The sequence below is a fragment of the Sinocyclocheilus grahami genome, unplaced genomic scaffold, assembly GCF_001515645.1.
Source record: "Sinocyclocheilus grahami isolate Dianchi unplaced genomic scaffold, SAMN03320097.WGS_v1.1 scaffold585.1, whole genome shotgun sequence".
Classification (NCBI taxonomy): domain Eukaryota; kingdom Metazoa; phylum Chordata; class Actinopteri; order Cypriniformes; family Cyprinidae; genus Sinocyclocheilus; species Sinocyclocheilus grahami.
In genome coordinates, this window is record NW_015505764.1 from 650,384 (window position 1) to 675,948 (window position 25,565).

At 37.4% G+C, this 25,565-nt stretch overlaps 2 protein-coding genes across 3 annotated transcripts in view; both read right to left on the reverse strand.

Annotated features, from left to right (window-relative positions):
- Positions 1 to 850, reverse strand: part of LOC107556953 (dendritic cell-specific transmembrane protein-like) — a 12,692-nt gene extending 11,842 nt beyond the window's left edge. Inside the window, exon 1 of the mRNA XM_016240222.1 lies at positions 770 to 850. Within this exon, the coding sequence (XP_016095708.1) occupies positions 770 to 850 (81 nt within the window). The remainder of the gene's footprint in view (positions 1 to 769) is intronic.
- Positions 851 to 3,894: 3,044 nt separating this feature from the next.
- Positions 3,895 to 25,565, reverse strand: part of LOC107556969 (regulating synaptic membrane exocytosis protein 2-like) — a 39,468-nt gene continuing 17,797 nt past the window's right edge. The window contains exons 2-7 of one of the 2 annotated variants that reach the window (XM_016240242.1): positions 24,830 to 25,047; positions 6,613 to 6,754; positions 5,526 to 5,638; positions 5,302 to 5,403; positions 5,069 to 5,208; positions 3,895 to 4,476 (exon numbers count right to left, since the gene is read on the reverse strand). In XM_016240242.1, coding sequence (XP_016095728.1) covers positions 4,261 to 4,476; positions 5,069 to 5,208; positions 5,302 to 5,403; positions 5,526 to 5,638; positions 6,613 to 6,754; positions 24,830 to 25,043 — 927 coding nt within the window. In that variant the 5' untranslated portion in view covers positions 25,044 to 25,047 and the 3' untranslated portion in view covers positions 3,895 to 4,260. Of the gene's footprint in view, positions 4,477 to 5,068; positions 5,209 to 5,301; positions 5,404 to 5,525; positions 5,639 to 6,612; positions 6,755 to 9,429; positions 9,893 to 24,829; positions 25,048 to 25,565 lie in introns of those variants that run through there. The other variant, XM_016240243.1, reaches the window with a different exon arrangement.

The window sequence follows — 25,565 nt, forward strand, 5'->3', positions numbered from 1 at the left end:
GTTGCCCTTTCGGGCTTGAACTGATGGTAAAACTAACAACATTATGAACTGTCTTGATATTTACTTTGAAAGCTGAAGCTCACGATTATTACATTTCCGACGCGTGCTTGTGGTGTTCGGCCAATCACGATGCACTGGGTCAGCTGGCCAATCAGAGTAGACTGCGCTTGTCAAAGGAGGGGGCTTTGTTGAAAACGACGTGTTTGAGAGGGGCGGGGCATAGGGGGGCCTACAATAATGTTCAGTATTTGAAAAATAATGTGTTTTTTGAACATTAAAGCATGCCAACATCTTCTGTTACACCAAATACACAAAATAATGATCTTTAAAATAGCATCATAGCATGACCCCTTTAATAAGATGCCTGTCTGCACAAGACTAAAAAGACAGTCGGCTCCATACAGTCTTTACGGGTGCGGGTTTTGAGATGACAAGAGAGAAGCGAAAGAGTGAGAGCTCTAATGGGCTGATTTGTAATCCCCAAAAATCCAGCCTGCGGATTACAGGGGCGCACACTTCACAGAGCACACCTGGGGGCCCTTAACACACATGCACACACATACACATTCAGGTAAACTGTCAGCTACAAGGCCGCAGCAATTCTATGAGTTGCCATGGGAACGGCAAGAGTAGGGGGTACGTTCCATCAAGAAAAGGGGTTTGTGTTTGTGCCTCACCACCACTGTTGATCTGTAATTGCTCGCATCCGGCGGACCCCTCCCTCCCCCATATGCACAACCCTGCTGTCCTCTCAGCTCACCCCGCTTACCCCTCCCCTGTGGCCGCAGCAGCAGGTGGCCTCGGCCCGGTGAGCATCTGTCACGGCTGGGCCTGAACGGGCAGGAGGCATTAATACATATTCACAAGCGAGAGGGACTGATCTCTCTTATTTTGTTAAAATTATTCACATATTCACAGATGAATATGTTCCCAGGGGTTCCCAAACTTTCGCATGTCACTGTATCTTGATAATTTTGATAACGTAGGAAAACAAAACAAATTTTCCTAGGACAAAATTATAGCACTACATTTATGATATAATAAATACATAAATAACTGAAAACAATTATTATTATTATTATTATTATTATTAAGTAAGTAATTCTGAAACTATCAACTAGTACAGTGTTTCTCAACCAGGGGTCCTTGACGTAAGGCCAGGGGGTCCATATAAAGTATGAATTTTTGTATACATTTTGTATATTTTGACATGACATGTTCCCATAAAAGAAAAATCCAATATAGCTGATGATATGGCCAAATACTGGACGAGTCAGCTAACTTGAATTATACTTCACTGTATTTGGTCCTCACAAAGACACAAATGATACATAGATGAGTCAATTTTGTTTTGGGGGTCCTTGAGGATGGTTCTGAATTGGACTGGGGTCCGGTACGCCAAAAGGTTGAGATTCACTGAACTAGTACATATATATGTTTGTATACACAATGTCCATTGCCATTTACCATTGATATATGCTACAATATATAATGAAGATTATTTTTTTTCTTTTTCTCAAATTATTTATTTTCTACTCTTTTTAAGTTAGGCTAAAGCTGTATGCATGTGTGAGTATTATATGTTGTATTGTTTTTCATGTCATGTCAAGAAACATTAGAGACGTATTGCTTTTGTTTGCGAACGCTCATTTTCCAGTGTAATATCCATTTTTTATTTTGAAAAATAACTTACATAAATCTCTGTACTCAACCATACTTGACCAAGACATAGCCTTGGCATGAACACATTGCACCAAAAGAAAAAGAAAAAGAAAAAGAAGAAAAAAAGAAATACAGAAGGCATTTGAAATAGAACAGAACATACCTTTGACATCATGAGACATTATCCCACTTCCATAAGATTTGACGATATCTAGAGAGTTTGCTTTAATAGAGATTTCTATTAAAATTCTGTAGATTGTGACAGACGTACACAGAAATCATAAGTAGACTGAAAGCTTGGTAAGTTAAAAAAAAATCATATTGGTTAATCAGACAAGTTTATTTTCAAAGGAAGAGGTATAATGTCTCAGTGTATATTTCCATTCAGGCATTAAAACTATGATTCATAAACTTCTCAGATATAAGAAGCTCTGATTATTACTAAAAAATAGAAAATAAAATATAAATAGGTCTTGGCTTGTAAATAAACGAACAAAAATATATTAAATGACTTGCTTTCTCGAAACGAAGAAATAAAAACCAAAGTTATATTGTGTGGCAATATCATCGTCCCGATGTGCATTTCTCTGCAGACAGCATCATGCTCGGAAAACTGTACAGCACAATACTGCGAAAGTCAGTGAGTTGCAGCCGTCTCCAGTAAAAAGATCTCGTGAAATTTTAGGCTCTTTTGTTAGGAATACTGCAGCTCATATTTCCGTAAAGATATAAAAATCCCTGGTCACGTTTTTCCCTTAAATTTATCAACAAAGTATGATTTTACAAGGTGGAATGTTCATTCGGAATTTTGCCCTTCTGGTCCGCGTCAGACCACTGCCTAATTTTCACTAAAATTAAATTCAGGGTGAAGGGGGGGAGGGGTCGTCGTCGACATGCACTGTACAATAAACTGCTTTTTTTTCTCCAAATATTGTCTTTATCAAAACATGCTGAGTTACTGTAAGATGTGCCCAAGCCATGTTGCCAAAAACCCTTTTCAACATGCTTGTTAAACGAATGAACTTCAAACAATATACAGACTAAAACTAGAAGAGCTGTAGGATATGAACAGCCCTGAAAATAAAAATGAAAAGAGAACTGGAACAATATCGGGCTTCTGACGACAGAAGCAAGAAATACAGAGTTTACCCTGGGACAAGGGAGAAGTAGAGAAACATGTACAATTTGCACATTATCTTTAGCTTCATAAGGCTTACTCCTTTACAATAATAAATCATAGACATTTATTTTTTTACGTCTTTGTCACATGAACAGATTTCTCACTGTAAATAAAATGTAAAGCTTGTCATTTATCTGTTTGTCTGTAAAAATACAGTAGAGAGACCACTGAACGGTCTACAGGACACAAAACAAGGTTTCATGGTTTGTTAGTTTTTTTCAAATCACAAGGTAGCATTCACTCCCCATGAAAATCATGCACTAGTGAAATGTATTTTTAAAAATAATAGAAATAGTTGAAAATGGCTGATCCGATTCGTTTATCTTTTTTCTTGTCATCTTTTTTTTTTATCCACTTTTTTTTTTTTTAAGTTCAGCTAAAGTTGTGTCCATGCAACAAAAAAACGTGTTTTTTTCAAATCACAAGGTAGCATTCACTCCCCATGAAAATCATGCACTAGTGAAATGTATTTTTAAAAATAATAGAAATAGTTGAAAATGGCTGATCCGATTCGTTTATCTTTTTTCTTGTCATCTTTTTTTTTATCCACTTTTTTTTTTTTTAAGTTCAGCTAAAGTTGTGTCCATGCAACAAAAAAACGTATTTCTTCTTTAGGTTTCATACGGTATCAAGAGAAGTACTTCAATTTGATCTTAAAAGATGATTCAAACCTACATTTCATCTCTCTATTGACTGGGGAGTGAGGCGCTCATTCCCACGTCATATTCTTGTTTTGTGTGTACATTTCTGGGTCTGTTGGCATGGCTTGACCCAAGGAACACTGCTAGCCCATGTAGATACAAATACATCAACATTAAAATAAAAGAAAGTTGAAGAGAACATTTCACCCCATTTCAAAAAGGGCTTCTGAAGAACTCGACTTGTCAGTTCTCAGTTCAGACTCATCTCAAATGGCTTTAAATAGGTTTTAAAAGCAGGAATTGTGACGTTCCTCAAGCTAAGGAGGCCATTTTCCGGCTTCGTCTCGTCCCTGCCCTCTAGGGGTTGCTCTTTGCACACAATGTGTGTGGCATTTTTTTGCGAGGAAAAGAAAGTTGAAGAGAACATTTCACCCCATTTCAAAAAGGGCTTCTGAAGAACTCGACTTGTCAGTTCTCAGTTCAGACTCATCTCAAATGGCTTTAAATAGGTTTTAAAAGCAGGAATTGTGACGTTCCTCAAGCTAAGGAGGCCATTTTCCGGCTTCGTCTCGTCCCTGCCCTTTAGGGGTTGCTCTTTGCACACAATGTGTGTGGCATTTTTTTGCGAGCTAAATCAGGACCGCTTTTTTCACCCCTAAGAAACAAGCTCTGAACACACAACATCAAGCATGCAGTGTTACCGGGGGGAAGGGACCTGTCGCAAATCTCAAACTCCACCCATTGGCTGCTACAATAACGCTAGATTTCAGGAAACTGCTACGAGCGTCCAAACGGCCCAGACCCGCTGTCGAGAGATGACTGGGAAGCTCTTCTGGTCAACGGGGCCAAGGTTGGGTCGACCAATGAAGAGGGAGGAAAAAGCTTGAACCAGCCAATAACCATGTTGGACATGTCCAGATCATCTAAAAGTATCTGAGCGGCTCCCATGAAGGATTTGTGGTCCATACGTCCATAGTCTCCCCACACAATGATCTACGATTGGAAGAGAATAAACAGTCATCAATATCAAGCCACATTCACAAAAAAAAGAGACAAAAATTAGTTATAGACCAAGGCCATGCCTCATAATTAATTTTTTTAAAGCTAAGTTAATATATTGTAAAAAAGGTTTTGATTTAAATGTATTAAAATGTATTACCTTATGTTATTATGCTCATATCATTTATTCAGTCATTAAACTATTATATATGGCATGGCTTTATACATTAAAAAATATATTTTTTCAACAAATAAAACAATATTTATATTTAAATAATTTTTAAATAAAGTATATATAATGAATGATATATATATATATATATATATATATATATATATATAATTTTAAATTTATACAAACATATACATGTATATATTATACAGTATATACAATTTATATATATTTTACAATTTAAATATATGTGTGTATATATATATATATATATATATGGTATTAAATTCAATTCAATTGTAGGCTATTAAAATGTATTTGTCGACTATTACTACAAACTTGTTGATAAAGGTACTGCATCTGTGCACAGTGACCTAAAACTGGTAAATAAAACCATTAGTGATGACATTTTACCTGTAAAACCTTTCCTCCTGGGGCCTCTTCAAACGACAGCTGCTGCTGGTAAAGAGGGTCCAGTGTTTTTCGTGCTACTTTTGTTTTCTTTTTGGCTATGCAGGCGCCGTTCTCCAGTAGATACACCTTTACGTAAGGGGCTGGAGAAGAAGAACCACAAATGGAGTTTAATCGTGAGTGATGAGTTTTCAGGTGCCTGAGAAATCACCTTGAGAAAGTGTAACCGCACTCACCTGGCAGTGCCTTAGAACCTGGTTTTCCCACAAGGCCTCTGGCTCGGATGACCTCTACCTCTAGGGCTCCTTTCTTTTCCACCATCCCGATCTGAATGTCACCTAGACATGAAACAAATCAAGGATATAGGAGTCACACATGGGTAATATTGCCGTAGGGATTTTGAGTGCTACTGGAGACACGAGTGAAGTGTGTATACAGAATCAAATAAACAAGTGCTCACCCATAGGAGGCGTGGCTAATGTCTGTCTCCCCACAAGCTGGGCGGGGCCAAGTCCATCCAGGAAATCACTAAACTGACTGTCAGAAGAGAGTCTCACTCCAGGGAAAATGAGGCTGAGAAGAAAAGGTTTTGATTATTTTGATGCATTTACAGTGGACGTGTCTATGGGTCAAGACATTCTTCTGGGTGTAAAAGCAGAAATGTGCAACTTATAAACTTGTTAAAGCAGTCACATTTGTTCTGCAGTGCAAAAATGTTCATCTGAGCTGTAAAGTCATCAAAATTGCAGTTTTTGTAGATTAACTACTGATTACTACCTGTAAGGTGGATTTGTCTCCATGTAAACAGTTGCTTTCTGGTGTTGTTGCATCTATTGTGTAACAGTTACCAGGCTTAGAACTTTAAATGACATGGCAACAGGTGACAGATTGGATAGACACATTTTATATAATGTTTAAGGTGATACTTTGTGCCAATGTTCATTATTATTAACATCTGGTGCAATACCCTGACCCACAGACTTTCACTGTTAATTGACATTACTGTCAATGCAATTTTTGTTGAAATACAATAATGAATAGAATTTATTTTCCATGGTAAATGACAACAGGTCATAGATGTTGTTGAATGCTAAATTATTATTATCATTATTAAAATTATGTATTTTAATAATAATTTTTTAAAATATGCATATATACATTATAACATGTATTTTTACTATGATACATATTTTCAATATCTAGATTATAATATACATATAATTATGAATATTAATGTATTATTATTACTATTAATAATGATACTACTTTATTTTAATAATTATTTAAAATAAGCATATAAACAATCTATTTATTTGTAATTTATTTAAACGTATCACAATATACATATAATTATTATTAATTATAATTTAATTAATAATAACAATTCATTATTAATATTAGTAGTATTATTCATGTATATTAATAATAATAATAAGTTATAAAACACATACATACAAATACATAAAAAATACATACTAATTCACAATCTAGGCATTGCCATGTTTGTCGGCAGGATTCTATTTTTTTATGTGTGTTTTGTTACTCACTTTCCCTCTGAGCTGTAACTGTTCATGCTGCCGTCAGTGGATTCGCGGCTGGCCTGCCGGGTCATTCTGCTTCTCATCTCTACGGCCAGTCCCGTCTCTGTGCTCCTCTGGATAGTGCTGCGCAGCTTCTTTCCTCCTGCTTCTACAGAGACAGAGAGACAGTTTGTCAGTCAGGATATCAAGACGTCTCAAGCAGAGTGATGAAGGTCACTTTTCTGCACATCGCCCAACACACGGCTCAGATGTGACAGCTGATGTGTTGTTGATCCAGACACACGTGGTTCTGCTCCCACAGGATGGACCGAATTCAACAATTTCTTGTTTTTGATACAGTGCAGTTTTTCTGTTTCTATATCTGGGCTACAGACATGCCATAGTGTCAGTTACATGAGATGCAGGGTGATTTGACATGACGGGTTACGCAGGTGCACTGAACCACAATTAGGCATGACGTGACCAAACACCTCAACCTGTGTCAGCATCCTCTGAGCTGAACAATTCACAACCGTCATAAAGAAAGAAGAAGTGCATGTTAAATGCAATAACCAGCCTTTTGACTTTCATTTTAAACAGTCATGTGTGTAATGTATTTAATGTTAAAATATATATCAATTTAACATGCATAAAGTATAAGAAAGACATTCTTAGTTTGACTTCCTAAGGATTGTAAACACTTTGACATTTCAGCTCAATCAGTAGGGTTATTTTGAAACAGGACTACCTATTTGTCAAGAGTTTAGGAAACTTGTTTAGAAATAATCATTATTTCTGTCTGCAGTTTTGGCTGGTGCTGCTAGTGGAGCAGATATTACATATTTTATCTTTAATTACTTATCTTTTTAATTATATAAGAATAATTATATAAGAAATATGTTTGCATTTTTCATTTTTATTTTGATTGTTTTATGCCTTATTTCGATTTGACAGCTAACTATAACAAAAATCTTATTGCATATGTAGAAAAAGAAAGCACACCCCAGATTCTTTATTAATGTCCTAAGTTGCCATGTTTCCTGCCACCTGTAAACCACCTACAGGTAGAGTAATGACTATATTACTTTGCAAAACAGTAGTTTATTCCCATTATTATGATTCATTGCACAATTTTACCCAAGCAATATATCACTTGAGGCTAAAATCGCGGTTAAGCTGTTAAACAGGTTCGCTTGTTGCTTATTGCTTTAACTTGATGTCCAAAATTGATGCACATCCTGTTATTTTACTGCCTAATATGCAAAAATGATGAGGATGATGCAGTAATGTGAGGGCTATTTAGAATGCAGAACCCATTTTCAATAGGTAGGAAAGAGAAGGCTGGCTACAGGAAGCAGACATGGCTGAGATTAAACCATTCAATCACAGCTCACACACGGCAGGCTCGATTTTCTTTTCATTCAATGTCATCCGCCTCTGCTTTCGGCCCTGAGACGTAGCTGAACACAAGAGGATGACGAACATAGCGGCGGACGTGACTGTCCTTTTCTGTACTAACAGCACAGTTGTATATAATAATCAAGTCAAAATCAAAATAAACTCCTAACGGTTGAGGTCTTGTTGAACTTGACCGAGATAAACCTGAGAAACAACGATGCACAATGTCAGAAGCCTCAATTCAACCATCCCTTAAACCGACAGTCCACCCAAAAATGAAAATACTGTAATCATTTACTCTCCCTCATGTCGTCGTTCCCAACCTGTATGACTTTCTTTTTTTCTGCAGAAAACAAAAGTAGATATTTTGAAGAATGTTGGTAACCAAAGAGTTTCAGTTCCCCTTGACTTCCATTGTACTTTTTGTCCATATAATAGAAGTCAATGGGAACAAAATCTGTTTGGTTACCAATATTCTTCAAAATATCTTCCTTTGTGTTCCACAGAAGAAAGTCAGTAATACAGGTTTGGAACAACATGAGGGTCGCTTTAATGAGCCATGTTTTCTGATCATGTCTTTAAAAAGCTCTATTAAATGGTGCGACACTATCTTGATGACAATTAAGCACATTTTCCCCCCAAAATTGTCATTTTAAATAAATAAACGTATTAATAAATTAAAATACTCATATATTAAATTGTAAAGTATATATACATTATGATAGTATTTGTGCTGCACTGCCTTTGATTTATGCTGGTTAAAAAAAACACTGTATTACAGTATTATTCTTGTAGTACAATAACAATAACCATCAAAGTACAATTTCAGGATTCATTATGGTATTGACAATTTTGGGAGAAATGTGCTTAATTGTAATGAAAAAAAATCTATATCCTTTGTTTTATTTATTAAAATAAAATAAAATAAAAAAAAATGGGGGTGAAATGTGACCTGGACATCTTATGAGATTCACTCAGTGATGAATATATTAATGTATTAACTAAAATCTGGTTGCACCTACACATCACACAAAGGGAATTTGTTCTGCAAGATATGAAAAGTCATCTGATATTTCCAATGATATTAACCTCTATAGCGACTGAAGGGGGAGAAAGAGAGAGATGCTGTAGAGAAAGGAAATCAAGCACCTTCAAGGTCATAACACATGACGATGCTTGAGTCCCACCAAAACACACTGCACGACTATTAAGTGCTATAAAACTGTCACAGCAATTTATGCACAAGAATAACTCTTTTCCTGACAGCCTTGCACAATTCTTCTCATCATTTATGTAAACTCCACCAGAAACCATAAATGACCATAATCCAAAATAAACTTGAATGAAACAGTTGGTATGCTCTATAAAACCAAATATCCTGCAAAACGCATGAACTTTGACATGCAAGATGCTCATTTGGACATCTCCACATGTGACACATCTTACCTCCATCCTCCTCATCGAAAGAATTCATGCAGGGGAAGTAGACAGCCAGCGCTTCGAACGAAGCCGACAGACTCATTCGGCTCTGGGAGCGCTGCATGCGGCCGCCGGTGCTGCCTGCACCTGTGCCCGTGGTGGATGTGGCATCGTGGCTTTGCCTGCCCATGTTTACAGCCGGGCCGAATGGAGAGGATGCTGTAGTGCTGAGACTGCGGACGATGGGCTAAACTCAGAGTGCAGAGTGCTCTTAAACAACATTTAAACTGCAGTGGATGCAGGACGGGTTCTTGCTCCAGTCAGGGTTGGTTTTGGGTTCTTCAGCTGGAGAACGTTCTGCGTTGACTGATCTCCCTGGAGTATGCAGCACTAGTGTGCGTTCGGTGCAGTGAAGCTGTCGGCTCTCCTCAAGCTATCTCCTTTCTAACACGTACAGGAGGGGGGAGGAGGCGGAGCCTGGCTCCTTTTCTTGCATTCTCCCCCAGCCAATCAGAGGCAGCGGTGGGGCTCAGCACTTCAAATGCTCCTCCAGGCACATGAGCTTTACCCAGAGATACTACAAATGTGTGTGTAGCCATTAGGAACCTGAGCATCTCTTGCCCTGACTGTCCACATCCCAGTCACCCACAGTTCCCGTGATAAACACACACACACACACACACACACACTTGCACGCACACAGACTGATAATTCCACCTTTCTCTCCGGCTCTTAAAAAGACAAGATTTATTTCGCCGTGCTGACGTGCATCTTTTATCTCGGGCCTCCACCTCTCTCTTCACTATCTCCCAATGTAAATGTTTACCACAGAAGATGTCCGGCCACAGAAACAGCTGAATCACTGCTATCCCAAAAAAATATCCCCGCAAAATGCATTGCAAATATTTGCGTAGTCATAACAGGAATAGCAGCCATATCCAACCACTTTCAACAGCCACTCAAGGCGTCACATTCAGAGAGAAACAAGAAACTGTGTGTCTAATGTGGGCTAAAATATTAGATTTTTACATTATGCAAAATTTACAACCATGATAGCAGGGTGCGTTCTAGGACAATGCTATGTGGTTTCTACAGTGTTATGAAGGTCAAAATCACCCAAAGTCTCTATGACATGGATTCTCAGTCTTTGATGCCAAGGACCTCTTTCCAAAAACCTAATGACAGCACATTTATACTATATTTTAGGGCTGTCACGATTCCTCTATTAAATTCGACTACTTGGTAATTAAAAAATCCTCGATTGCATTTCGCCTATGTCAATTAACCGGCAAAATTCCGGAAGTGGCACGAGACTCCATGAAAAGCATTATTAGACCGTTATCTAAGGCTACACAAAATATTAAAACCATTTAAAAATCATAATAAAGCATAGTGCTATTGTGAATTCACAAAGGCTGCGATTCAATGAAATTCATACTGTATATGCGCTGCGGGTTTAATATGCATGTAGGTTACGTGCATCTCAGAGTGGCTCCGTTCACAGTAAATGCTGCTCCACACAAACAGCTATCACTTACATGCGCGGATCGTCTGGATATACTGAGTCTAAGTTGCTTATAACGTTCATCTGGGAACATTGTGCATCATTTTATCAGATTTATAAGGTAAACCATTTAGAAACCTATGCCAACACAGGAGAATACATCATTATCTTTCTAAATATGCTAACTGTTCATCGCGACTTGAAAATAAAAGTTTAAACCCTCACTCTGAGTTTGCATGTTTTGATGTCCACATGTTCTTGTTCAAGAAATGACAGTAGTTGTAGCATTTCTATAATAAAGTAGTGGCCAAACATTGAAGTATTTTAACAGCATTTGAATTACATGTTTTTTAGTCAATATTAAACAAGGATTAGATCATGCTGTAAAGAGTAAAAACAATAGTTGGCACCCTATGCAGGCATTTGATATAATACATAATGTAATAAAACAACAATCATAACTTATGTACATTATGTATTGTAATGGTTTTGTTCAACAACAAAAAAACGCAATTATGTAATTAATGCAAATTTGTAATTCATTAAAATTGTATAAAATGCATTTTAAAAGAAGTTACAATAGAAACAGTTGTATTAGTGTTTTTACAGCCTTGTTGAGCATAAAAGACTTTTTAAAATCATAATGTTTACATACACGCGGACACACACTCACACATGTATGTGTGTATATGTGTATGTCTTTCATATCTGAGTATGTGTTTTATATCTGTCACTATTGTGATCTGGTATCTGGTACTACTCTGATCCATTATGGTTCATTTTGACTTGTTTATGGCTCTCTGTGAGGTCTGACTTTCTTCTAGCAGACATGAAGGAACATAACACGGTGTACCGTTACTCCCAAACCTGCCAGAATGCACTCTCATCCTGATTCACTGCCAAATACAAGACAGGGGGACATCTCATCATCCTCATAACACAGCAAAAGGAGGGAAAGCAGGCAATTACGGCCCAAAGACTGAACTAGCCTAAACTAGACTTTGACTGTGAAACTCACCAAGACTGACAGCCTGAGAATGGAAGATGGTTTTTAACACCCAAAGTATTAAATGCTAAAGTCAAACAAAAATGATAACGACCCACGTGTACAAATTGCACAATCTGAGACTTAAACGAAGCACAAGCAAACTTAATTAAGTCTCCTGAGCTATAAAAGTGCAAATAAAATAAAAATTCCCCCTGGGTTACCACATATGCCAACATTCTCTAAAACTTCTCTATTGCAAGCAGTTTAGCTAATACTTAGCACATGACTTAATCATTCTGGGAAATGTTGATTAATGATTCATGATTCACATATATGCAGTCTGAGACTTACAAGCAAAGAACTACAATATAAACCAAATGTAGTCAACACAATCAGTAATAAGGGTTCAAAAAAAGTGCAGATTAGAGGAAAACATTTATGAATTAGTGTATTCAATCAATCAGCCACTACACTATAGTGGCTACTACAAAAAATACAGATGATATCACTGGACAGGCTGTACCACAGCTTCCTTTGTACAACAACCACTTTATCATTAGCATTTCAAATGAAAAAGCCTCTTCATAATGTTTCCCCCTGCCAATTTCCATTGTAAATATCTATTCATCTACGCAAGTTGGTCACAGTCATTCAGTAAATGGATCAAGAGCTTCAACTGGCCTACAGTCCCATTATTTGGACAAATGTCAATTGTGTAGAACTATGGTTTTAAAACACTGTCCTTTAAAATGCCACTTTGAGGTGAAGAGCAAATGTTACTCAGGACTAGTTCATCTACACCAGAAATTTCCGAACTTGTTTAAAGTGACGAAATAGATTACTCAACGTCCTTTACATGAGAACAGCAGAAACCCTCCAAATCTTCAAGCACAGGCTTGCTTTTTTCATATGAATACTCTTTTTTGCTGTTGTTGTTAACGACTTTGTGTCAAATTAAAGAATGACGGTGTAAGGAAGCTGGTATTGATCTTGCTAAGCTGCGACTGTGAATGTAGAAAATACTCATTTTGTTGATTTATGTTGTGACAGCCATGCATGGTTACATTTCCCTTGATTCTTTGCAGCATAAAAACAGCACAAAATGCATTACACACACAGTTTACTCTGTACTCTTCATTCTCTAAAAGCTTCTTGTTTTAGTCAGAAAAGTGAGAAAATAAATATGATGAGAATGAAATCTGAAAATGTAACAATTTGTCTATTTTATAAAAGGTTATATATATATATATATATATATATATATATATATATAATATTTCAAATTTTTTATATTTTAAATACAGACAGAAGAAGAGTCTGCGCATGCCTGAGAGATGAAAACATCTCGTATTACGTGAATTTCAAGAACAATATAATAAATGTGATTTAAGTAAAAAATAAAAATAAAGGACATTTATTATAATGTTCTTTAAATTCCCGTAATATGATTATTTATTTGTATAAATCATTCTTTACATCAAAAACAATGTCCATACTGACATGTGAAACAACTGAACAAAAATGGAGATCTTTACAAATATGACTGAATTGAACCATTATGAATTATGATGCCCACATCAAACCAAATTTCAGATTAATAGAGGTCATCAAGACTCAAATTAACTGGCACAGAACTCAAGCACGAAAACAAAACCCATGAAAGCACGGACAGTCCGCTCATGCCTGAGAGATGAGAACATCTCATATTACGGGAATTTAAAGAACGTCACATGTGAGAAAAACACAAAGATGTAATGACCTGGCAGTGCGCCGTGAGATGGGGCAACAGCGTGTGAGACTGATGATGTTTTGACCAGCTCAGGCAGCCGTGTGTATGTGAGTGTGTGTGTGCAGATAAACATTTCTACTGAACAACATGTTTACATCCTCTCATACCTGCCTTCATCTCTGCACTATGTCATGCCACACTAGCTCAGAATAACCAACACAGCATCAGAAAATGTAAAAGTCATTAGCACAGGAACTCTTCAGAAAGCGCTGCAGAAAATAAAAAAAAAATGATGCAGAATATCATCACTGATCATCATCGACTGTGTGTGCATTAAAAATCAAGGAAAGGTTTGGGTCATACTGCACCACAAAAAAACAATAAATAAATAAATATAAATAAAAAGTTTTGCATTGAGAAAATCATGGCTGTTTTTAGGACCATTAATTTTTTTTTTCATTATGACAGTATTTGCATGACAATTAAACACCCCACATGTGAAATATGATGGAAAGAACAGGATAAAAAAATCCTGCACATTGTCGTAGGTTTTCACAAGTTGCAAGTCTGGGATGTGAAATATGGCCGGACATTTCTTGACAATTTTCATGAGATTCACCTTTAAAGGGGTCATATGATGCTTTTTTTAAAGATCATTATTTTGTGTATTTGGTGTAACAGAATGTGTTGACATGCTTTAATGTTCAAAAAACACATTATTTTTCAAATACTGTACATTATTGTAGGTCCTCTATGCCCCGCCTCTGTCAAACGCTTCGTTTTCTACAAAGTCCCTCCTTCCGACAAGTGCAGTCTGCTCTGATTGGCCAGTTGACCCAGTGCATTGTGATTGGCCGAACACCGCAAGCACTCGTCGGAAATGTAACGCCCCTTACCATAATCGCGAGCTTCATCTTTCAAAATAAATGCAAAGCCAGAGCCCGGAAGGGGAACTCACCTTCAAGTAACATTAAATAGATACAATGTCGTTCTGTCAGCTGTCAAGTGATAAACCTCACACTTTCATTCTCTTAACACGTCTAACAAAGAGACGGGCGATTCAGATGGAGGGACGACCACTTCCTCTGCCAGTGTGTGGACAGATGGAGAAAGACAGAAAGAGAGACAGAATAAACTTTAGTGCTTTACTAACAGCTCAGATCGATAGAACTGGCATCTGTGCAGCAGACTGAAGCCAGGGGTCACCAAACTCGATCCTGGAGGGCCGGTGTCCTGCAGAGTTTAGCTCCAACTTGCCTCAACACACCTGCCAGGAAGGTTCACGTATGTCTAGTAAGAACTTGATTAGCTGGTTCAGGTGTGTTTGATTAGGGTTGGAGCTAAACTCTGCAGGACACCGGCCCTCCAGGACCGAGTTTGGTGACCCCTGGCATAAACAATAACTATAAGACTCTAATCGAGATATTTGTTTTTAAAGCAGACAGTCATCATGTAGGAAAACAACATGCATGTGTAAAAATATTAATTCTGCAGGGCTGAGATTCAAAACAATATTGTCTACACATGGTCATCATCAGAACTGAAGAAAAAGGAGAGCTGAAGATAGTTTGGTTTCCCCCCCTCAACTGCTTAGGAACTCAAGTGTCAGATGAGGAACAGGATCACTGGACTATTTCTCATGAGCTTGTTTTTGAAATAAGGAAGTCCACCTATGGCTGAGTCTTTGAACACAGAGACATTCATGAGACGCTCACTCAAGGACAGCAGACCCAATAAACAAAGACAGACTGTAAGATGAGTGCGTCAAGTTCTTTGACAATGGCATCAAATGAAAACAGAAAACAGCAGCACTACAATATTTTAGAGATGATGCAACACGAGCAGAAAATATGAACACATATTACTAAATTATTCCGTTTCCAAATGCAGTGAGTCATAATAAGACCTTGGTGCAATAGAATAAAACTGTTGCACCATACTAATGTTAGTCAATTCTTTAAAAATCAAAAAATCTAATTAATTACATGCTATATTAACTAATTAATCGAATGAGCTACTTTTCAACAATCCACCAAGACCATTGTCGGAAACTTAGCTGATATCACGATTACATTAACATATGACCTCACACATTTACATATCAAGGCATTTCGGTATTTAGCAATTTAATCTGTATTGATGAATGACAGTATGAACAGCATGAAAGAGGTTAGTAAGACATCATTCTTGAAGAAATAATTCACAGCCCATAAGATGTAGATGAGTTTGTTTCTTCACCAGAACAGATTTGGAGAAATGTATATCATCACATCACTCACTCACCAATGGATCCTCTGCAGTGAATGGGTGCCGTCAGAATGAGAGTCCAAACAGCTGATAAAAACATCACAATAATCCACAAGTAATCCACACGACTCTACCAGTCTATCAATTAACATCTTGTGAAGTGAAAAGCTGCATGTTTGTAAGAAACAAATCCATCACTAACACATTTTTAACTTCAAACAAGTCCTCTATCCATAATATTGCTTTCGCCATTGAAAAGTTGCCTCATCTGAATTGGGAGAGGACTGGACTCCACTCCAAGTGAGGATCACTTGTGATGTTTTTATCAGCTGTTTGGACTTTCATTCTGACGGCACCCATTCACCGCAGAGGATCCATTGGTGAACAAGTAATGTAATGATGCATTTCTCCAAATCTGTTCTGATGAAGAAACAAAATCACATCTTGGATGGCCTGAAGGTGAGCAAAGTTTAGCACATTTTCATTTGTGGGCGAACTATTTCTTTAAAGGTACTGTGGCAAAACTGTCAGTTTAAAATTAAGCATCAGAGAGAGGGCGGAAAATGGTTATGAAAAACAAAATGTTTGGTGCAAGATGCCTTGAAGGACATTATAAGTGGACTTCATAGTACAAAAGTGCACAAAATGCAACAACATGCAGCGTTACAATATAATGTAGCTTATATTTCTTACAGAAAGGATTGTGTAAATGGCAGAGGCTAAAACAGCAAAAGCAAATATACACCGAATGTCTAATTTAATAAAACACAGTCAGACCATAATTAAGCCAACATTGTATCTTTGTAAATCTGGTTCATACAGCAGTGTAGCATCCGATCATCTCTGTCACCATGGTGACACTCTGGCGGATATGCATTATCTTTATCTTTACAACCAATGATCAGTGATAAACCCATGACGATCATCATGACCTGACCTTAAAAATCCAAAATAAACTATAGTGAATAGAGAGAAAATTCACTTAATTACATTCAAACAACACATTTTTTTTAGATTACTTGAATGTCTTCTGTGATTGTTTGTGACCTGGAAATCTTAATATAATTTTTTCCCTCCTTGGTAAAAGTGTATTACCGTGGTGAGGGTTCTTTAAAGGGTCACAAAACACTACAACACAATACTATGCTAGTTATTCTGATTTCTTCTTCTGGGTTTGAATTCAACGATAAGTCTGCAGCGCCTTGTAATTATTCATGAGACTGTGTGGTCTAATCCTATGAGAAGGCACTGTCTCATCATTATTTATGGCAGGGATTTTTCAAATACATCCTATTTTTTATTTATTTTTGCATCAAAAACACAGTTTAGCTTTTTATGATAATTTTCCTCCCTCTGATCCTTATAATTATACAGACTTTTTTTGATGCTCTAACGTACTTTCATATAGTATGTAAAATGTGATTATTCATGGGATGTAGAAAAAAAGCCAATAAATACTTAATATATTGTCTTTTTAGACTAAGTTTTGAGTTCTGAAATTTAACAAAGTTTATCTACTATTACAGTATTTATTATATTTTGAATTAGCTTTTATTTTTATATTTTCAGTTTTAATTTATAGTATTTTAGTCATTTGACATGCTTTTGGAATTTTTATTAGATTTTTTTCTTTACTTGGCTTTATTTTTATTTTAGCTTTTGCTTTAGCAATTTTAGTACTTCAACTTAAATTTATTTTGAAAACTTTACTAATTTTTATACTTTATATTCATCATTTTATTTTAGTTTTATTTCAGTTAGCAAAAACATTTTTAAATAGTTTTAGTTAACAATAACAACACTGTGGTTCTAGCGCAATGGAAATACGTTTTTGTAACTTTGTTATCCTTGACAAATTAGTGTGTAACAGTTTTTGTTTTTGTCAAATAAATCTAAAAATGTAAATGTAAAACTCACTACAAACAACTCAAACAGTGGCCTCTATAAAAAAATAAATAAATACATTTTTTTGTTCATTTATTAAACTGCTATTGAAGAACTTCTCAAAGACAGAGGCCGAGTCTGAATAAAACTTTCCTTCTCCAAACACTAAATTTAGGGTTTGCTGAACATGATGTCCGCAGAAGAGACGTGACAATGTACGTATCCAGTGAGTCCAGCAGACAAGATCTACAAGAGAACCGAGCCGGCTTATCTATGGCCTCACATACTCACAAAACCCCACTGAGACCAATTACATCCTCGTCAAGCCAAAGCACAGCGCTGAGATCAGAGCTCAGAATAAGATGAATTACCGCTTCATCCTCGCATAACTTTGCTCATTTCCAGGATCGACGGAACGCGGCTGGGCTACATTCCACCTTCTGATAGCCGTTCATTTGCATAAGATCTAGTGAGGGGATGAGAGGGGGCCGTGGAAAATCGAATCAGAGGAAAAGCTACAGTTCGCACAGATCACCATGGCTACAGAGAATGTGACTTGCTCTGTTTAGTGTCCGTTAACCAGGTTTGTCACAGTGGAAGATACTTGTGTGCTACAGTCGCATTTCACCATACATGCCTTCTGCAAAATATAACTTATTAATAAATGTCTAGTCTAGTTAACGGCAATTTAGGACAATTTACTTAATTAGACCATGCTCTGTATCCGTGTTCAACACTTACAACTATCATGTAGCCGGATTCTTGTCAGTAAATGAGGGCATGAGTACCAAAATACCAGAGTATTCGGGAAAGCATAGCCCAAAATATAAGTATGTTACTGTGACATTTTGGGCTGTTGCTTGTGTTCTGATTAGTAGAGGCTTATGTATGTCAACCAATAATTAAAATACTACCATCAACATCAAAAAACAGTAACAAAGCTAACATAAAATAAAATAAAATAATAAAAATAAAGAGTGAGTAAATGATGGCAATTGAAACCATTAGATGAACTATTCCTTTAAGGCCAGCTTTGCTTTTTTTATTATTATTATTTACTAATACTAAATTATTTACTTACAATTATTTTCTTTGCATATTTCACTGTGATAGGACCGAGTATTTAACATCCAAAATGATATCCAGCAGCTTTAGATCTGTAGAGGTCAGAGGTATGTGAATACATGGAGACAAGTTTCTGAAATGTGGCAAGAAGGAGCTGACGTGATGTTCATTATCAGCACAGAATGCTTGTTCCACCAGACGATGGGTTTCATGTGCTGTTCTGTCAGGTCAGTCTGAAAAGTTCTCACCATGTCAAGTTGTGAGTGACCTTTGCTGGGACGAGCTCCAAACGTTACAGGCTGAAACTTGTCTGTCTGAAACCCTTTGTCTGTTTAACCTCACGTTTATTATAACTTGTAAACACACTTGCGAAATGACAACTTTCCATGTGAGCGGCGCTCTCAACAGCGCCAAAGGTCTGCTAGCTCCTAATGTATTACATAAATAAAATAAACTGGGAAAATATGGTATCTTATAAATAATAAATTCTTTATCTTTTTTTTAAACAAATAATCAGGTGCTTAGCATTCAAAAAATGTTGTTAGCCAGGTCACCTCAGAAGGGCTCATAAAAAAAAAAAAATAATAAAAAATTAAATAAATCCAGAACTCATCATTTTAAAGGCATATATAAGGATTTTGCAAACATTCATACTAGTTTAATTTTTATCTTAGATAATAGTTTATTAACCACTTCTGTCAGGACACAAAAATGTGCCTCTAAAGTAACTAAATGCTTTTAAAAAATGTGACACCAAAGTGTACTGTATTTATGGGAAGTAGAGTAGCATGTATCTGCTCCTAATCTGGTTCAGTTAAACAAGCAGGCCGACAAGACGTGCCCGTCCGCTGCGACGCCGCATTACCCGCCATCTGCCCGTGCCCAGCGATGTCCCTTCTGCTCTGCCTCAAACTGAATTCTCTGGAAACGGACTGGGGAAAGGTGTTTAAGAGCCACTCAATAAATCTTTTCAAGTGGGCGCAATATTTTTCCAGACTGTCTGTTTCCCAAACCACACTGTTAACAAATGAACACAGCATTAATCCTCAGCAAAACATACAGCATGGAAAATCATCTATAAAAAAGAGCTACAAGAGGCTAGCATTAATTAAAAGAAAGTATTTTTAAACGGACACGTACGTGTGTGTGTTTGGAAACAGTGAAAAGCGAACGCCTCCTGAATACCTTAAAGCCCAACACATGCAGCAATTCAAGAAATACGGATTCTTAAACATCACACTGATGTTTACACTGTTTTATGCTGTTGCTTTAATAAAAATAATAAAAAAATGAACATAATTTTTGCAATTGTTGGAGTTAATACCAGACATTTTAATGGTTTATATTTTGAGAGAATCTTCTTCTTGTACCAGATTTCATATAAAAAGTATGTTTATTTAAATAATAAATATAAACTATGTGGAAACAAGATGTGTTAAACCATACAAGTTGACATTCTCTTGATTTGTGCTTATGTAAAAGTGTAAGAATTCTGATGCAATCTAAAATGACCATAATCGTGATTCAAATTTTTGAGCAAAACAACCATAATTATCAGTTTGACAGTTATCATGCAGCTCTACTATGAACTCTTGAACCTTAAAAGAGCCTGACAAAACCCTGTGTTTTGTCAGGGTGAGCATATACAAATCTGCAGAGAGCACTGAACATAAGGTGTTTTCATCTGCACTTGCAGCTCTGGCCTCTTTGCTGACACAGATCTGGAGGCAAGGGAAGATCAGCAGAGGTTAGATGCGAGATGGTTCTCCACTGAGCACTGGGTATAATTACAAGAGAATTCAGGCCTCCTAAACGCCCGAGAGGAACAATCGGGCACCGTAAATCAGAGCGATGATTCAGCTCGGTCATGAATAAAACTGCAAGGCTTCAGCTCCATGAAGCTCTCTCTTGTAGAACTTGTCATCAAAGATTAATTAGAGAGGTCCACAGGACTCCAGCGGTCTCTCATGGACACTCACAGTGCTGAGATACGGTAATTTAGCCTGGAATATGGGGGCAAATTATTCCATTTAAATACAAAATGGACATACACTAAAATAGTAACAGCTATGACGCTACAATGTTCTGTGTTAAAATGAGCCGATTTGCTGCTCAAGAAACATTTCTTGTTATTACCAATGTTGAAAAATGTTGTGCTGCTTAATATTTTTTGTGAAAAACATGATATAGACAGGATTTCTCATGATTCTCGCATGAATAGAAAGTTCAAAAGAACAGCATTTATTTGAAATTTGAAGATTACAAAAAAATTTCACTTTTGATCAATTTACAGCATCCTTGCTGAAGATAAGTATTCATTAATTTTCAAGTAATCTTGGGTTCAAAGTAACACAGACTGACCATGGTGCCAGTAATAATGCCCCTGCAAACCTGAATGCGTTATTAAACTATGAGTAATAGCAAAAATAGCATAACTCCCGATAAAAAGGCACACATGCATTTTCTACAGTGTGTTTAAATCAGCAAGCACCATAAAATAAGCCTTCATAGCGAAAAATAAGTGAATTAGACGTAGAAGACAACAAGTCAAGAGATCTTCAGCAGTCCAGTGTGTGTATGCACATTTCAAACACACAAAACCATCTTTTTACTCAGTAAAGGCCTGGAATAATCTCTTTTTGAAACATGTATCTGTGCAATATGCCCTCTCTAAGATGCTGTCAGGCTTTCTGAATTAAGCACAACAAAGTGGAGCAGGAAGCAGCTGGAGAGTCGGACTCGGCTTTGAGAAACGGGCCAGGGATTTCAAACGCGTGCACGCGCACGCCACCTAAAAGCTCTTCCTGAAAAATTGATACGCTCTATGATTCACATCTCGTGAGGTGGTGTTGTTGTTCAGAGCTGCACATTTCAGCCAGACCCAATTTCCTGTAGTCAGTGAAAGTGTGCCACTGTATTGAGCGTGACACTGAGCAGACGGCTCCAAATAAAGCATCAAATAAAACAGCACACCAGACCTCAAAACCAACATCCATTTCTCACGTTTAGTTGGAATTCTCATTGTCGACTTTGTTTCTCATTTTTCTCCAAACGGAAAAAAATCTGTCTGGTCTGTTTTGTCTCTTTTAGATATCATGAGCAACGTACTGTATTGTTATGTAAATTATTTGTCATATTACATAATAAATTATAGATGCAAACAAGATAAGAATACAATTTCCACAATATGCAAAATATATTACTATATACTGTATATGCTGTATGTATATATATATATCAGTATCTCACAGAAGTGAGTACACCCCTCACATTTTTGTAAATATTTTATTATATCTTTTCAAGTGACAACACTGAAGAAATGACACTTTGCTACAATGTAAAGTAGTGAGTGTACAGCTTGTATAACAGTGTAAATTTGCTGTCCCCTCAAAATAACTCAACACACAGCCATTAATGTATAAACCGCTGGCCACAAAAGTGAGTACACCCCTAAGTGAAAATGTCCAAATTGGGCCCAAAGTGTCAATATTTTGTGTGGCCACCATTATTTTCCAGCACTGCCTTAACCCTCTTGGGCATGGAGTTCATCAGAGCTTCACAGGTTGCCACTGGAGTCCTCTTCCACTTGTCACGACATCACAGAGCTGGTAGATGTTAGAGACCTTGCGCTCCTCCACCTTCCGTTTGAGGATGCCCATGCTTGGCCAATCCATCACCTTTACACTCAGCTTCTTTAGCAAGGCAGTGGTCGTCTTGGAGGTGTGTTTGGGGTCGTCATCATGTTGGAATACTGCCCTGCGGCCCAGTCTCTGAAGGGAGGGGATCATGCTCTGCTCAGTATGTCACAGTGCATGTTGCCATTCATGATTCCCTCAATAAACTGTAGCTCCCCAATGCCGGCAGCACTCATGCAGACCCAGACCATGACACTCCCACCACCACAACTGGAAAAAAGTACTAAAATTAAAATAATAACGGCGCAGCATTATTATTAGCCGCGTTTCCACTGTCGGGCCAAAAGCGGGCGTGCTAGTGCGTGCCAGGGCCAGTCACGTTTCCACTGTCACTTTCGGGGCTTGATCGTGCCTCGTCGGTGCTTCCTCGGGGCCAAAGGCCAAAGGCCCGCGGATCATTTCATCAAGTTAAAGACATTACAGACAAGCAGAAGACGCAACACACCCCACGAGATATGACAGAGCGCTACAGCCCCTGGCAACCAGCCCAACTTATTAAAAACACACTGCCGACCACCTGCCACGTGCAGGCTGAGCACGAGCCGTCTGATGGGCTGTGTTCATTTCTTTGGGCATGTGATCTACCTGCACGCCACCATTCAGACCTGAGCCAGCCGGTGGCAGCCAATGAGGTGATTAGAGGATGAGTGTGGGCTACAGACAGCATAGAAATCCACTGACCTCAGGATAAACCGAGTGACATTTTTAAAATAATGTTTTTATCAGCCGCTCATTGACTCCAGCAGATGATATAAACATGACCACACTGGAGAATATACTCACGGCTCCTCAATTACAGCAAAGCATGGAAACTCTGGACAGACTGAATATGGGAGAAAACACATTCTGTGCAGAAATGATGTGAAGCATAACTAGAGCTTAGAGAGTGCTGTAAAGAGAAATCAGTAATCTACAAAAGAACTAAGAAGGTGTCTAAGAACCATGGTACAATGGAGGTGTCAGATGTCAGTTCTATAACGTCCAATACCACGTTACTGAATTATTATTATATTACATGTTATTTAAATGGCAATCCAAACTACTACAACTGCTGTCCAAAACTTTGAGATCATTACGATTTTTTATCTTTTTAAAAGAAACCTCTTATGCTCACCAAGGTCACAATTAATTGATAAAAAAAAATATTATTCTATTTTTTTCTCCAGGATGCTTTGCTGAATAGAAAGTTCAAAAGAACAGCTTTTTTTTTTAATTGAAATCTTTTGTAACATTTTAAACCGTCACTTGCTGTCAATTTAATGCAACACTGATTAATAAAAGTATTACATTTTCTAATATTAATTTAAAACAAAAATACTTTGACCAGTTGCGTAAACCATCTTGTGCAAATCTTATTTATGTAGCATAATATTTATCATAATATCACAGAATACCAGAGCAATTCCAAAGTAAATGTCCAAGAAAAATGGTACAGTATTAACATGGTAAATGTTTGAAAAACCATGCTTTTCTGGACATGTACTATAGTAATACTATGGTATTTTCATATACATCATGATACTGAATGTGAATATATTCATAAAGCTTTTTTACAATTTAAATTGTACAACAAGGTACTTTAAAGCATACCATAGTATTTCCACAGTACATGTCCAAAAAAACCTGGTAATCTCATGTTACTTTGTGTACATGCCATCATAATGCAACAAGCCTCTACCACAACTCAAAGATATTCAAACTTTATGTACATCTTTAACAAAAAGACTTGGTATTACTATGATAAAATATACAAATACCATGCTTTTGGACATGTACTATAGTAATATCATGGTACTTTGATATATACCATAGTACTAAATGATTATATTTTTATGGAGTCAAAGAAAACTATATTATTGCAATGATAAATGTCCAAAAACATGACATTACCACAGTACATGTCCAATGATCACAGCAATACCATGTTACTTTATGGCAAATAAAACAATCATTATGCAACAGCATAGAATGATCCGAACTTTAAGCAGCTGGATATTCATTAATTGCACACTCGACTGAAATGAAAAGCTGCAAACAGTTGGTGAACTTTTGTCACTTTAGAAAAACAGCAACAGAAAGAAAGAATGGTGTGAAATATAGGGTGTTAATTATCCGGCGGTCCTCGGTCCTGCTCCGACCTAATTTACACTTTTGAGAAACAGGCTGTTTAAACAAAAGTTATTAGGTTGTTAGAGCTGATACAAGAAAAGTAGGCTCATTAAAGGGTCGAGAAGAACATACAGACAACAAAAGGAAAATAAAGGACGCTGAGTTAGAGACAAACATGAAACGGACAGACGTTATTGGACTCCTACCTGTCTGGCTGAGCTGCGAGGCGCTGCGGCTCTTTCGGCTCAACCCCACGACCGCTGCCATCTTGGCGCCGATACTGGAGCGCCGTTTCTTGTCAACGGTTCCCACCAGGCTCACGGCCGTGTCCGACTGGCTGCCGTCGGTCTTCACCAGACTGCACATGTCTCCGCCGATGCTGGTACTCTTGGTCATGTTGCCCCCGGCTGCGGTTTCCATTTGCCTGTTTTTCATTTTGGACGTAAATTCACTGTCAGTGACGGCCCGTAGAGGAGAGACAGAAAGAGAGGAGAAGAAGTGGTGGAAGGGAAGAGTAGAGGATGGATGGATGGATGGATGATGGAAGAGAGAAAGGAGAGAGTTAGGTAAGTGGAGGGTGAAGGGGAATGGAGATTCAGGTCAGAATAAGGTCAAAGCCAAGGTTAAAGGGTTTAGGCCTCCAATCAGCTCAGGCTGCTTCACAGGAAAGTTTTGGGATGGACCTGATATTCTAGCTGTTAAATTTTAGTAGTCTAACAACAAGTAAACTGAGTAAAACAAAGAACAGGGTATATTCAACTACCAACAGAGCGTCAATCTACAATATTAAACAACCGTTGCTAGTTCTCTAAATAGTGCTCATGATGCAAACTTACTGTCATTTGAAATCAAACAAAGTGAAAAGAGGCTTGCAAGACCTTGGACCTTAAAAGCCAAAGTGAACACCGACAACACAAAATACTCACAAAAACTACTAGTTAA